Source organism: Amphiura filiformis, chromosome 13, assembly GCF_039555335.1.
Source record: "Amphiura filiformis chromosome 13, Afil_fr2py, whole genome shotgun sequence".
Lineage (NCBI taxonomy): Eukaryota > Metazoa > Echinodermata > Ophiuroidea > Amphilepidida > Amphiuridae > Amphiura > Amphiura filiformis.
The window spans coordinates 34831550-34847685 of NC_092640.1; the positions used below are offsets into that span (position 1 = coordinate 34831550).

Consider the following 16136-nt stretch of genomic DNA (forward strand, 5'->3'; position numbering starts at 1 on the left):
CTTTATAATGTCTAATATGAGCATCAAAGGTATTTTGATGTGCGGGTTACTCCATTATACAGGGGTGTCACTCTAGAACATCTTGAAGTTTGCATGTGATGGACAAATAACATCAAAAGTTGGTCTTTTCACGATGATCAAAGATATAGAAAACCATTCTCAATCAAAAATATACTCTGCATGTGTTAACAATTGATTATTACTCTTAACGAATATGAGAGAACAAGTAACAAATCTGATTGGTTTGTTCCATTTTGGGGAGGGGTGTTTTCCTACTTTTAACTTTTTTGAGAAGAAGTGAATAATGTGTTTTTATATCCTAATAATAAAAACTTCCATATCTTTTTATTTTAAATTTTCACAGGTAAACTAATTTTAGGCTTGGATAGAGACGGTTTCACATAATTTTTGTGGGACCTGAGAGCACATCGAATTGCATTTTGAATACAAGGAATGTCCTTCTGATATCAAATAATTTTGATTTGTAGGAAAACACCCCTCCTAAAAATGGAATAAACCAGTTAGATTTTTTGTATTTTTTCTTTCTTAAGAATAATATATCAACATAACACCTGCATAGTATATTTGTGAGACTGTGAATGGTTTTTTGATCATCTTGAAAATACCAATTTTCTAGCTTTATTGTTGTTGGAAAGGCCTAGGGAGGCAGGGGGTCATTTTACCAGAGCGGTCGTGAGATTTTTTAAATATCACCACACACCGACATCGCCTGGCTAATAATTACTTGGTACTGCAGAGATACTAAAATCAATACCCGGGATCGATACACGTGAATGTGCTATGCACGATTTGATATTTAGACGAAAATCTTCGGATACCGGGTTAGAAAATGATGAATATCTCCCGTAAATGATTTCGTCTCAAGAAACCAGATGTGGTCTCATACACTTGAAAATACGTGTTGAACAGATATGATAGTCGTTAGCGTGCCCTTTGAAAATTGGCCGTGCGCTTTGAACTCAAAATCTGACCATATTGAGTTGGTCCTGTATGGACTACAGCGCGCAGCAGGCTATAGCTGCACTCACTACTCAAGTGGAGGCAGTATGACTATTGACCGCAATGTCGTATACAAGCTTACTCACACAGCGAGAAATCAATTACCCCGGCTATTATCAGTAGCCTTAGTCAGGTCACTTCGCTAATTATGCATCTCATAAGGTCCGAATAAAATGGCCATGGGTGGCTGTGGATTCAACCTACCATGGCGATTTCTACCATGACGATATCGGGGCGATGACACTGTGCCCCAGTTGCCTCGCCCCTAAAGACTAGCGTCGCCACTGTTTGTGTCTCCTTTACAAATGCTTTGTATGACAATCAAATGTATTTTGACATCTAAGTTATTCCATTTTTATAGATGGTGGTCATTCTAGAAACTAAAAATGGAGAAAATTTACACAACAGAAATATTCACACAGATGAATACAAAGATTCCGAACTCCAAATCAGTAATAATCCTTTAGTCACAAATTGATGAATGTTTTCAGTCATCCAGTTGAATTAACATGAAGTTTGGAATTAAATCCAAATACTGGACTTACTATTTTAGCAATGCTACGTTGCGTGTGCTACCACCACACTTCATCAGGCAACTGACCCGCTGGACTGGTCATGTGACAGACGGCTATAGGGACTAGCTGAAAACAACCCAAAGAGAAATCCTCTAATCTTGTGTATGGACTTGTGTGTGCAGGCTTATGTATTCAGACTGCACTGAATCCTATGTGGGTGAAACCAAACAAGCACAAAACGCCGCTGTTTATTTACAACTCAAAGAAAATAGTAATTCCATAAACATCGAGGATGCAACCATTTTAGACAGGGAGGAACAGTAGCACCGCCGAACATCGAGGATGCAACCATTTTAGACAGGGAGGAACAGTGGCACCGCATGGGACAGAGCCATCAATCCGATTCATAACCGTCTGTCACATGACCAGTCCAGCGGGTCAGTTGCCTGATGAAGTGTGATGGTATCACACGCAACGTAGCATTGCTAAATATAGTAAGGCCAGCATTTTGATTTAATTTCAAACTTCACAATCCTTAGTCACAGTCACAAGGTGCAAATGGTAAATTTTGTTTGAGGAGAGCGATCATTCTCGCTCACCACAGCTGGCCTAAACTCAAATGCTAGTGAGCGATTTTCCACTCACCATAGATACAAGGCAATATGAATGAAGATACCTTTATATACTTTCATTAAGCAACGTACCTGCTTCAAAGCAATGTAGCATTGAACTTCACTGGCTTGCGGCATTTGGTAATGCAAAGAAGTTGGCATTTCTCAGTGTGGAGCATAACTCCATAAGCCATAATGTGGCTAATGGAGTTCTTGCAAGGTATCTAGATCGTGTTTTGTTTAAACATTTTAGTAAGTATTTTGGTAGACCATGTATGTATTATCCCTTCAATGTTAATGAAACAGTAAAATATGGCAAGTTTTCTACAAACACCCCAATGGAACAATCTTGGCAAAGATCACCTGCCCGTGTCACTATATAGGCTACCCAGCAAACACAAAACGTTTTCGACATCATTCGCAAAAGGTTATAAAAGGTTGTCAGAAAACGTTTAAATGTCGGGTTATATAAAGGGTATATTAAGGGTATAAAACGTTTTCATAACATTAAAAATCATATTTTGATAATCTACTGCTCAGGAAACAAAAAATGTTTTAGAGAAAACGTTTAAATGTCGGGTTATATAAAGGGTATAAAACGTTTTAATAACATTTCAAAAACATTTTTAAAAACTTGATACAAAACATTCTAAACAGAATGTTATTGTGGGGTTGAAAAAATATTTTGCGAAAAAAGTTTGCCCAAAATATTTGCAATAACGTTTTAAAAACGTTTTCATAACCTTTATATAACCCGAGATTTAAATGTTATTAAAACGTTTTGAAAAGAACATTTTAAGCACATTTTTGTGTTTGCTGAGTGCAAATATTTTAACATAATGTTATTTAAGTGTTGACAAAATATTTGGCAAAAAATGTTTGCACAAATAGTTTACAATAACATTTTTGAAAACATTTTAAAAATATTGTTGTAGTGTGTTTTCATACAAAACGTTTTAAAACGTTTTCATGACCTTTATATAACCCGACATTTTAATGTTATTAAAACGTTTTTATGTAAACCAAAAGCCAAAGTACAGGGTGAGTCAAAAAAAGTGCAATAGAGAAAAGAATCCATTTTTATTTAAGAACCGACTTGAACCTTTTAGGTTTTAAAACATTTTATAAATGATACATCCATTAGTGACCTTGTGTGAAAAAACCAAGGAATTAGCATTTACCGTTTGGTTTTAATGACACATTTTATAGCGATACCCAATTTTAATATTTGTCCAAGAAGCATCTAAAATTTGAATGTCAGCCCACTCTGTGTAAGGTAGATTTGGAACAATTGCTATTTTCTTAACCTCATTGGCATTGAAATAAAATGGAGCACCCAAATTGTTATTTTCCTTGGTCTTGTTTAAGGAAAAGAAACATTATTTATTGTTATTTTCATTTTACCTTTACTTTAAAGATGTTTATTCTCTATCAAAAACATACACATTTGTAGGCGGATTTTTTCAATGTCGAAATGAAATGTGGAGTGAATTATAAAATATCCAGGAAGTTGGGATTTAAAAAAAAACTGGAGTTGAAGTCGAGTGAGGTATGAAGGACTTAAAGCAATGTTAGAAAGTTTGTTTGAACAGAAAAAAGAAATTGAAATACGCAAAAATCAACCTTATTTAAGTTAAAGTCAGTTTCAGAGCTGGTGCCTTTATCGTGCATTATCGTGCATTATCATGATTATGTGCTCTCATTCAAAATACATGGTACCTCGTGGACAAATAATGAAATTGGGTATCGTAGCAAAAGGGCTCATAAAAATTAAACGGTAGATGTGATTGACTTTATTTTTTCACAACGGGTGCGTATTGAGTGTGGCATTTATAGAAACTTTCAATAATTGGAAAGTTCAACGTGGTTCTTACATAAATATCGATTCTTTGCTCTATTGCACTTTTTTTGACTCACCCTGTATAACTTATTAAAAACGTTTTTAAAACGTTTTTGTGTTTGCTGGGTAGACATATGTTATCGAGTGTTAAAAGTATTTTAGTTGAAATCATTACCATGCAGTGACAGTAAATGTAAGTAACACATGGAGAAACACAAATGCTTTATTTGACTAACTGTTAAAAATGCACTGAATTGGTGGCCATGTAAGTCAGATGCCATGGTAGTCTCAATGATTTGGACCGCATATTTGTGCAAACAGCAATAAATAGTGATAATGTTTAATAAAAAAATTAATTATTTTCCTAAAACACACAAATTTAAATTAGGAACTAAGGCATTTTGAACATTTTGAACATGGATACCTGGATATTAAAAAAACAAAAACATTTTTTAGGTCATTCGTTGCTTATTATTATCCATATTTGTCAGATTTGACCTATATAGTTAATGCAACTCTCCAAATTAGCATCATACTGTAGAGATATGGCCATTTAGCCAGCCCTTTACAGCTATTATCTGCTCAATATCAGCCATTTTACACAGTGGAATATAGCAAAAACCTTGATACACCCCTTTGAAATAATGGACTAACCCTTGCAAATATCACATGTTTGTGTGACCAAGTAGAAGTGTAAGTAACAGAAATGCTTCATCTGACTAATTGTCAAAAGTGCCCAAAATTGGTGGACATGTAAGTAAAATACTAAAGAAGGCTCCATGATTTACAATACATTTTTGCAAACATCAATAGCGAGGTAGGTTATGACAAAAAAGAAAAGAAAAAAAAGATAAAGCTTTTATTTTCCCTCAAAAATTGAAGAAAATTGGGCATTTTCAACATTTTAAAAATACAAGAAAATAGTCTCACCCCTCATGCTGAAAATGGAACATTCCAAAAGTTTTCTTCCATTTTTATATTGTGAAAATATGTAATATAGGTAACATTACATAACAGAAAAAGAGATAAACCATTGTGTTATAATGAAAGACAGAGATAAAAAGAATTTATCGCGTCTGACGTCATATCTGTCAATCAAACTTGAGCACGGTTTGTTTACAAGTGTCGTGATGATGACTTGCTGAAAGAGGCGGTGTAACCGGGCGCCCTATTGTTAATTTTGCACCTTCAAACAGTCATGCAAACCATCTCAAAAGTTAAGTCTTTATAGTAGGAAACTTTCTTTCGCGAAGGCACCATGTCAACAATGCCTAGAAAAGCTGCTTTTTGCCTTGTAAAAGTACGTAATTTTTCGCCATTTGCTGCTATTCCTTTTCTCCGATCAGCACCAGATAGATCGGTCTTCCTTTTACGCGCTATTAACCTGTGTTAACCAATCAAGGATCGTAATTGACAGTGACATCAGACGCGATAAACTCTTTTTTATCTCTGTCTATTATATATTGAAACGTGTGCAAAATTCAATATTTTCAAATTTGTCAGGGGTTAGCAGAAGCCAATTTTAGGAAGGGGGTCTTGTATCTTGCTCAGGGGGGAGATATGATAATTTTTCATCACCATTTTCATTTTCATGAAACTTCAAAATATGAGTACAAAATGCTGACTCTCTTTTCCTCGATTTTGTTTATGTACTATTTTCTCAGATATGTAGTTTTAATAGAACTATAAAGTATATTGCAGTTGCATCATATAAGCCTATATTATCGGATGGTAACTTAAATGTTCGATGGACAACATGTGGATTTGGTGAGCAACCTGAATAATTATAATAATTATGATACTTATTGTAAACTTTGGCGACACTCTCTGTATTATATAAACTAGTATATATAACGTATCTATTTTCTGAAACCAATTACATCATTCAAAATAACATAACTGTCCCAGTTAAAATAAAAAGTCCCTGGCAATTCCGTTATTTTAGGGGAGAATTGTCCAATTTTAGGCAATGTTTTTTCCGCCACTCCTGAAAACACATTAGGCAGAGGCGCCGTATTTAACGTTAGCTTCGGCCATTTAATTATTTTATTAATTTTCCACCCGGGTAAGTCGGTTGAAAAATAAATAAAATAATTATTGAAAATAATATTTAAATGTGTCGGTGCCAAAAGTAACCTATCCAAAAAAATGTGCTTTATGTATTTATGCTTTATGCATGAGGCAACGAAAACAACCCTGTTCTACGGGCGGGCGGACCTTTCAATTAGGGCCGTTGTTTTTTTGTTTTTGTGGAGGCTAAAATGTTACCAAAATCTGAAAAAAAAAATGCAAACAGGTTTTCCAAAAATATTCAGGCAAAATTTATAAATTTTGGAAAACGGCTGATTTTACATGACTTAAGCTAAAAAAAGCAAGTGTCCTTATATTAAAAATTTAGGTGCCTCTGACTGGGTGTCCACGTTGCATGCATCAATTTTATTTTTTATATATTGCCATGTTTTTGTGTAATTTATTTTTGCCTTTTTGATGTTGTCTTGTCAAACCCTACACCTGAGTTGGGATTCCTAGCTCGTGACCTGGGTTTATATGTTCCTTCTTCATAGATTGGTTTAATAAAATAACTCTTAATTATATTTTGCGGGTTCTTGATTTCCTTTAGATTTTATCTGTTTGTTTTTTGTGTGTTTTTTTTTGTGTTTTTTATCAGATTCGTCTTCTGGTAACAACCAATTGATATATCCACAAATTTTGTTGGAAAGGTTTGATGAGCTATGTCTTGCCTATCGCAAGTTTTATCAGTATTCATCGAAATTGCATTTAATAGGATGTAAAAATCCGGATCCATCCGAGTTTTTCTGTGAAATACATGAAGCAGTTCTTAATGGTAAAGATCTTACACTCTGGATATCGTCAACTTATGTGGTGCACATATTAAAGTATCTGACCTGATTTTGGCGTTTAAGTAATTTTGAATTCTTGACCCCTGCAAAAGTTTTGACCAATTCGACATCCGTTATTGTCTTTTTATCATTTACAGCACTAAATATTTTGTAAATTTCCTGTAATCCTAAATTTGTTTATAATTATTTATTTATTTATTTATTTATTTATTTATTTATTTATTTATTTATTTATTTATTTATTTATTTATTTATTGTTCATTTATTTGTTTATTTATTTATTTATCTTTTTATTTATTTATTTAGTATGTTTCTTTTTATTTTATATACTATGCTACGAATAAATATGTTTCTTTATAAACACCTACCAATAAGTATTTACCCCCCCCCTTAATAAATGATCATTATTCCAAAACGTATGCCAAATTTGAATACAAGGCAATAGGATTTTCACATCTTGGGTTACTTTCATTTAAATGTATGCTGTGACATCAATATTGGGATCATTGCAAGAAATGATGTGTCATAATGCTTAGAATTCGATTATGCTTCGAATGCATATCCCAAATTTGGCAAATGATCAACCGTTTTGGAATAATTAACAATGGGGCGCTCATTAAGGGGGGATTACATGTAGGTAGATGTTTCAGGTATTTACTAATATAAGTATTGTTAGAATTGTGTCACAGGTCAATTGAAATGTTTCCGGGTCAATCTGCCAATATTACCAGCTTTGTTCTACAAATGGAAAACAACTGGTGGAAATGTTCCTGGTATTTTGCGTCTTCATCTGATGGTTACTATTCCATTCAACTCGCCAGTGTTTTTCTCAAGAAAAATAGCTCGTTAACTGTAGGCATGGGAGATAGGGTGGCTGACAAAACCAGTGTTTTTGTACTCCAATCTGATTACCACGTATCAAAGGAAATGACTCTGCGTAATTCTAATATGTGGCTCATGTGGCATTGTGTTTCATGTTGGACCAACACTGACGACAATTTTGCTTTTATGATTATCAGATACGCAAAAAGTATGTTTTTGTTACTATGTTGTTTGTTTGTTTGTTTGTTTTTAAATCATCTTTTATTTAGTGGTTGTAAATATTGATAACCTGGTTATATCATGGACAAGGGTAGAATTCCTTTGGGAATTTATAAGCTGCCAAGAGGAATCTACGACAATTTTAATAGAGTGACAGGTAACCATGGTAACATGACTATTGACCAGGAATCTGTGAAAAATGCAATTGCATCTAACATTTTAACAACACCTTATAGCAATATATTATGGTTATTGATTATGGTGTTTTATAATCTGATATAGATAATGCACCACCACTATCCTTCGAGTGTTTTCGTGACGTCGCTTATATGAGTTCTAATTTCATGTGCGATGGCTTCCGACAATGTGTTCATATTTCTGACGAGAGAGAGTGTGGTAAGCAGACGCATGGGTGGACTAGGCATTGTCCACGGTCCTCTATGTTTCCTCCCTCTTAAACAAGATTGAACTCCATCACTACACTTTAGGCTCGGCAATTCCATCATGGCCACTGCCCAGACTATGCGTATGTTGAACGGCTGGTCGGTCAACATGATACGCACGGTCTTTGGTAGCCACAGTCTGTGCGTGTGTCTGTGGTCCTCGGACTTGGCGAGCCCGAAAGTACAGTAGTGATAGCAGGGAGCACAGACCCTATAGGTACTGTCCAGGGAGTAACACTTCCTTGGTGATATGGTTGAGGTGCTGATCACAATGAGGTCCCGGAATGAGGTGGGGGTAACAAAAGAGACGTATTACAGTTAATGGAAGAATCAAAATGAAACATTAAGCACTTCAGGTTGCATTGCAAGTCATAACTCAAGTCTTGAAAAAGGATGAAGGGGATATTGGATTGCAACTTACGCATTTGCATGGTTATCACGTGTCTGAATACGAAAAAATAATACTACCTCGAGTGTCTCGTTCATGTTCGATCGAGCGGACTCGTACACAATGCTTAGTATAGATGCTTTTGTTCTGATACTGACCACGGTTTCCGAATTCAACAGCAACCACAGTTGCCGAATTCGTCAGCCATACTTTTCATACAGTGCAAGTAAACTTTTATCAAAATATTGGACTTTTTCTTAATCAGATTTCTTTCATATTTGCCATATCGCCAGCCTGCTACGCTAATTGCCTAATTAATTTTTTCTAATTTTGAGAACAAAGAACAAAATGTGGTTCAAGCATGCATCAGTTACGTAATCACCCTAATTATTTCGGATTAGTCCCTTTCATTTGTATCATTATCATTTATTCTTGTACAAAGATTGGTGAATAAATATGTTTTAATGCATGCTTGAACCATATTTTGCTGCAGCTGCAGCGGCAGTCATGCCTCTGCAGCGGCATGACTCTGAAATGTTGTCGCTCTGTGCTCCTTGGCCACAAAATCATGTCCTGTTCTATAATAAGTCAGAGCGAGCGGCAACGCTCCCGAGTGGACTTGAGGAGTAATCGGCTTGCCACTGCGTTACAGTATACAGAGTATCCCTGAAACATGTTAATTTGTAAGCGCTCTTTAGCAAAGTCATAGTTCGTTGAATTTACAACCGTATGACAAAACAGGCGAAATCAGTAACTGTTTGCACAAGATTTGCAATTTAAAGAGAATTGGCCATTGTTCATTCAAATGAAGCTAGTATATTGCCAATGGAAATGTGCTATTTCATTTAATGACATAAAATTTGAAAAATATTGTAAGGAACACTTAGGGTTTTGACTACATTTTGGTCAAAAATTTGCTTGGATAGGTAGTTTGTAACAGATTTACCACATTCGCCTTGCTATAACATTGAATTGGGTTATCTGTTGACCTAATCTAAAAAAGGTGTTTTTAGGTGGAAGTGTTAGCTTTCTTTCGATACAAAAATATTTCTGATTGGATAAAGGGAACAATTGAGGTTTTGGCTAAAACCAATCACAGATGTCTATTTTCCAGTAGATCTATCACAGATCCTATGATGCTATGTACTCAACCGTGTAGTATAACACAGACTGCGTGGAGACTAGATTCGCTTTGCTGGACATATCTGTGTATTCGGGCATAGACCTTTAATTGGTCTATGATTCGGGTGTATCGAGGTGGAAACTGTGCGTAGATGCATTTATAAGAGAATCTGTTTTGTAGTCAAACCTTTTCATATGGAACTGTATCGTCGGAAACTTAATTGTTTGGGTATTTTAACGCCATAACTAAACATAGCTAAATAACTGGCGTAGTTGAAGAAAAATTCAACTATCATAATTATACATTTTGAATTTTAACAATTGATCACACCGTTTTTGAAATATAAGAATTTTACGAGTCCACTTGGCCCCTCAACATGTATACACTAAAATTACGTATAGTTTCTTATGGTTTTATAATGTTTAATACATGTTCCACTGTGAAAACATCATGAAAGGTTGTGAAAGATTTGTTTTGGCCCCTGAACATGTATAAAACATTACCAAACTATACAAAACTGTACGCAACTTTAGTGTGACATACATGTTGAGGGGCCAAGTGGACTTACGGTCTTCTTGCGCTCAGGTCTTCAATTATACTATGTTATCGTTTTACTTTTATGCGTTATTATTGTGTTTTAGATTTCTGTGATTCAGACTTACCAACTTTTCTTATGAATGGAATTCTTACCAATATTTCCTCTCCATTCTATCCGAATCAATATCCAAATAATTTGGACTGTGTTTGGATGGTACATTCCGCCGAAAATTACTTAGTGATGACATTCGTATTCTTGGATATAAACGATGACTTTATAAGAATAGGACAAGGTAATTTTACCACAACAGAGTCAATGATAATGGAGATTACCGGCTACAAAGTAAGGCCAAATTCAATTACTTTGAATGCGAAAACAGCATGGTTAAACATGGAAACAAATGACCAGAAGAATGATTATGGATTCTTGGTTCAACTAACAACCAGTGAATTTCACGGTATGCTTAACCCTAATCTTACAAGAGGTGTAAAAGCAGGGGCGTAGCCAGCTTTCTTGGTCAGCATGGTCAGGAGGGGGAAAATACAATTTTAGGGGCACATATGAAAAAAAATGCAGTTGCGTCATACATACGTAAATGTCTTCTACAATCCAGGAAAAAAATAGTTGGTACACTTGAACTAAACAATTGAAATCCGTGCCCTATCAAACTTGGAGAGGCGAGTGAAACATACATGCAAAATATGGGCAGTACAGACGCCCTCCTATATCTCACCCTTCCCCACTCCCCATCTTTGGAGGGTCTCACGGACCTGTTGACATCATGGCTTGGTCTAACATTGAATTGGGGGAGCGGGGGCAGAGATATACCAAAATACAGGCAAATTAGTTTTTTCCTGGATTGTCTTATCCTAAATATTGCGTCTGTTTTCCGTTTTTACTCAATAACTCTGGAACGGAATGTTGTATTAACTTTATATTTCACATAAAAACATGTAAGATATAGGGCTTTACGATGAGTAAAAAAATAGAAAAATGTATTTGTTTATTTAGGGTGTGGTTATTAAAAACATCGTTAATGCCTGGGTTTGCGTCATTGGGTCTGAATTACTCGCGAGAACGTTTTGGTCAAAAAGAAAGAATAATTTTTAAATGCAGTATCACATCGAATTGCTTGTAATGTAAATGATGAATAAAAGAGAACTGAATGAGCATTTTCAACCAGGTATTATTACCAATCGGCCACATATATGTGTAACTTCAACAGGCTTAAACTATATATAATATAATGCTATTCAAGATGCATGTATATAAATATATGCTCTGTAAATTTGGTATTTTACAATATTTTGGCCCATGATCGGGGTGATCAGAGGGGCACTTTTTTCTTTCATTTTTGTCAGGGGGCACTCTTCCCCCTGCCCCCCCCCGTTGGCAACGCGACTGTGTAAAAGATGTATTGTGACCAGGTGTTATGTAGAATATGTAGTTAAGGCACTCATTTTAAATATAAGTCGTTGTGCTGTCATGTTATAAATTATGATATTTATGTTCATGTACTTTATGTTGTAAGTGCTAGAAAAAACACATTAAATCTAAATCTAAACGTCGGCCCGATCGCACACCTTTTATGATACGTCATTTTGACATTTGCCTTATGAATTTTTACAATCCTTGTAGCCCGACAAGGCAAAACAAGATGTGACCACACAATGTTTACCTCCGCATTAGTAGTTAGGTCAAAAACCTCAATTTGGTGACCACTCTCTGGATAGTAAGCTATGGACCATTTAGAACAAAAAATAGCCCCCCATGTCCCTCTCGAAAATCCCGGCATTTCCCGGTGAAAATGATGCCGTAATGTCAAACTAATCTCAGAATCAGGATCCTTGTACTCGACATATCCTAAAAAGTGTCTTTGTGCATGATTATAAGTGTTCTTGTTCAAAACTTAAATTTTGAAAATGGTGGCGGCGGCCATTTTGGATTTTGGCCTCTGGCAAAAAATGCCGGGATTTTCGCGAGGGACATGGGGCTATTTTTTTTCTAAATGGTCCATAGAAGTCGAATCAATTGTCAAACCTTACTAGCCAGAGAGTGGTCACCAAATTGAAGTTTTTGACCTAACTATTAGGGGCTATGTAATAATTATGAGTCTTGGCGGGAGGGTAAAAGCGCTATTGGCTGGAAAAGGCGCTATATCGTATTATTTTTAAGCCAAGCAAATCTGCTGTTGTGGACTGTAAATAAAATATATTAGAAAATGTGAACAGACCTCTTTGTTTCCCAGTAATTATTCTTGCTGATTGAGTTCTTTTCATTTTTAGTCATGTGTGTGGCAGACGAATTCAACTGTGTCAATAGCTACGGTTGTCTGGATAAGTCACAACTTTGTGATGGATATCAACTATGCATAGATGCGTCAGATGAAGCCAATTGCACTGGTAGGTTGACATGGCTAGGGAGAGGGGACAGCGTGTTAGCAGACGTGGACGATAGTGAACGCAGAGAAAACAATTTGGTTTACTATCATCAATAGCTTGTCCTAAAAAGCGTTTTCAAATGTTAAATAAAAATTCCTTTAAAAAAGGAATGGGCGCCCAATGTGAGCTGGACGTGATATGGTGAATTCCATGGTGATTAGATTTGGTATTATAATGATTTTTTCTAGGGAAGAGTAGAAGATGATCAAATACAAGAGAAATACTTTATGGAATGAAGCGTTCGTGTCAATTTGCGATTATGATGGGTGGGAGTTCTGTTTTGGGGGCCTATTGTAGTGAGGGTATTGCTTTGGATATTGAATATTGTTGAATTTCGTTATGCAGGACCTAGGGTAAATTATGATGGATAGTATACAAGACACAAATAAGTAAGCTTCCCCCCTAGTAATCTATACACTCATTCTTGTCACACGACGAATTTCGACAAAGTCATGTAAACGTAATTTCGTTTTTCACCCGACCTCCGTCCAGAAACAATCCTGAAATGTTGAAAACTTGGGGTCGGCGCACTCATGCCAGTTTATCCTAAGGTATACTCTGTGTCTTTTGTAGCCCACCAACCATGTGGCTAAGAGAGGCTAGGAAATACTTAAACTAATACAAAAAAATCATACCCTTTCATATCAAACAATTCCAAGAAATTGACAGGCCTGTTAAATCAAGGGTAAGATCGATCGTTATTCTTCATGAAACGGGCACAGCCCATTTTTATGCTAGGAACCCTTCACAGCAGTTAGGCATATTACTATAAATATTATTTCATTTAGCATTTTGGGTAAACACTTACAAAATGACGTAGGCCTAAATCGTACATTATTGCTTTAAGCTGCCCGACACCCACCTGGGTGAACAACGGTGAACCACAAGTCAAAGGTCGCCTAATTGTGCTACCATATCGCGGGGTTGGCAAATCTGGTACACTCGTGGCCTTCAAGCATGGTCCACACAATCATGTCTTCTGAATTTATTCCTTTCTCTGCCGACCAGAATTGAACTTCGTTAATTAATGTTTTTTATCAGAGATAGTCACCACAAAGATACTGAGCTGTGTTCTAATATCTTTGGTCACAATCAGTTAGCAGTCAAGCACATAAACCAATTAGTGATTTCATGATTGGTCAGTGGTTGTGTTGGTTGTGTTGGTCAATTATAATTGATTGGGGTTGGTTTAAGGATTAGGTGTGCAAAGGTCACGGTCCTGTTGCTACTGCAATCACTATGGACCACAATGGCCTCATCGAGTGGCATATAATCAATAACCTCAATTAAACAATCATAGTGCAAAATTTGACCTTAAGTTGCAGAGTATGAGTTTTTGTACTCACATTTTCAAAGGTCATTCAATGAATGTACAAATGTATTGGGGTTAAAGAACTGTGCCTTGACAGATGAGCATGTTGTAGATTCTTCACACTGTAAACAACTAGTTCATGTGCAAACATGTTCAAAACATACATAATTAGAATGGTCAAATTTCACCGTCTATCGGGTTTAAAGAGGCGGTAAACTGGTTTACGCCGTACAAAGGTCACGGTTTATTTGGTGTTTTTAGAAGTCCATTAATTTTAAACAAAGAATATACGCACACCATTTTATCCCGTGCATATCAGAAAACAATAATAAAATAAAATCCAAGCATATTGTGTTTTTATTTCTGAGCCGGGCATAATTTTAGCAAAACAATTGCGGAGTAAATCTAGCAAGAGTGAAATTAGAAACTTTTCACAAAGTCATGCCTATATGGTGCCCCCTCCGTAGAGGGCGCCCAAAAACCCACGGTTATAGTATTATCCAGTGCAAAATTATGGCCAGGGTAATTATGACTATCAATTTTGTTCTCTGTTTTCTATTTAATTTTGCCATCTTATTTTGCCAATAGGCCTACAGATACTGGTAACTTTCAAAGCCTTAATAATTCAATATCAATTAATAATTTAAAAAAAATGTTATTATCAACATCAATAATAATCAAAAATATTTATATCAATTTCAACAATAATTTAAAAAAAATATTAATATCGTTATCAATAATAATCAAAAATATTGACATCAGTGAAAAATATCACAGAACAATAGAAATCAAGTGTTTTAGTGTTTCGTGTATTATTCTCTCGGAGCATCTGTTTAGTCTTCTTTACCAGTCGTTTATTTTTAAAACTTGCTACCGCATGACTCTAATACTGTACAACACCGGATATATCAAACATTAACATTTGTAAATGTGCTTAAAGATGCTTTAATACGTATTTTGTTTTTTATTCTTTTTTCAGGTGTCTGGCAAGTATGTGCGCACACTCCTGTCAGCGCGTACATCGAAGTTGATGAAACATTAAACCTCACTTCTCCATTTTATCCAAAAAAATATCTGGAACATATTTCAGGACTTTGCACATGGACAATTTATGCTGAAAATACGTTTTTGAATAAAACTATTAACCTTTATTTTCTTGGATATCGTGGTCCTGAATGGCTGAAAATTGGACTTTCGTTACCGGCCTATGGTACCACGGTCCTAGATGCTATACATATGTTCCACGGTGGAACACTGCCCAATTCTGTTCATCTAATGGAATCATCCAGTGTCGTAATAGGTCTATATGATCATAAAGATACAGATTCTGTATTCCAAACGGTCGGAGAAATACAACCTGTTGAAATGTCATTTTGGATACAGATCAATTTGTCAGGTAAGTATTGTGGTGACAACAGATATTTTAACCCCATGAGAACTACCTGCCGATTGGTCAAAAAGAAGTTTTCATTATCAACTGGACCAATCAGCAACATTGTTAGAATAATTTCACCACACAAAAAAATGGGGTGAATTATTTGCAAAGGTCCATTCTGATTGGTGATTAAAGTGAAGATAACATGTAATTGACCAATCAGACGCAATGTTACATCGGCAGATAGTGCTCAGTGGGTAAATGGACCTTAAAACAGTCCAATTTGTCAGGTAAGTAAGCTGTGGTCAGGGGCGTCGCCAGACCAATCTGATTCGGTTGTAGACCCCAATTTTTTTTGGCGAGGACGGCCTTGAAAATCTAAAAAGTGGGTGGGGTGGGGGTGGGGGATGGGGGGTTTGTGGGGGGATACGGAAAGGAGTCATAAATTTTTTCGACACAATTTTTAAACTACTAACTACTATAACATTAACAATAGGTCATAGGTCTATTACGTAACAACAGCACAATTTCGTAACACATTAATATATTAAATAACTCTTGCAATTTGCCGACAATAACACATACCATTTACTACATTTGCCGTACCCCCCCCCCCCTCTAGCTACGG

At 35.8% G+C, this 16136-nt stretch overlaps 1 protein-coding gene across 1 annotated transcript in view; it reads left to right on the top strand.

Annotated features, from left to right (window-relative positions):
* LOC140167606 (dnaJ homolog subfamily C member 10-like) overlaps positions 1-15175 on the top strand; it is a 146784-nt gene extending 131609 nt beyond the window's left edge. Inside the window, exons 23-25 of the mRNA XM_072190905.1 lie at positions 12666-12782; positions 13167-13174; positions 15113-15175. Coding sequence (XP_072047006.1) covers positions 12666-12782; positions 13167-13174; positions 15113-15175 — 188 coding nt within the window. The remainder of the gene's footprint in view (positions 1-12665; positions 12783-13166; positions 13175-15112) is intronic.
* The last annotated feature ends 961 nt before the right edge of the window (positions 15176-16136 follow it).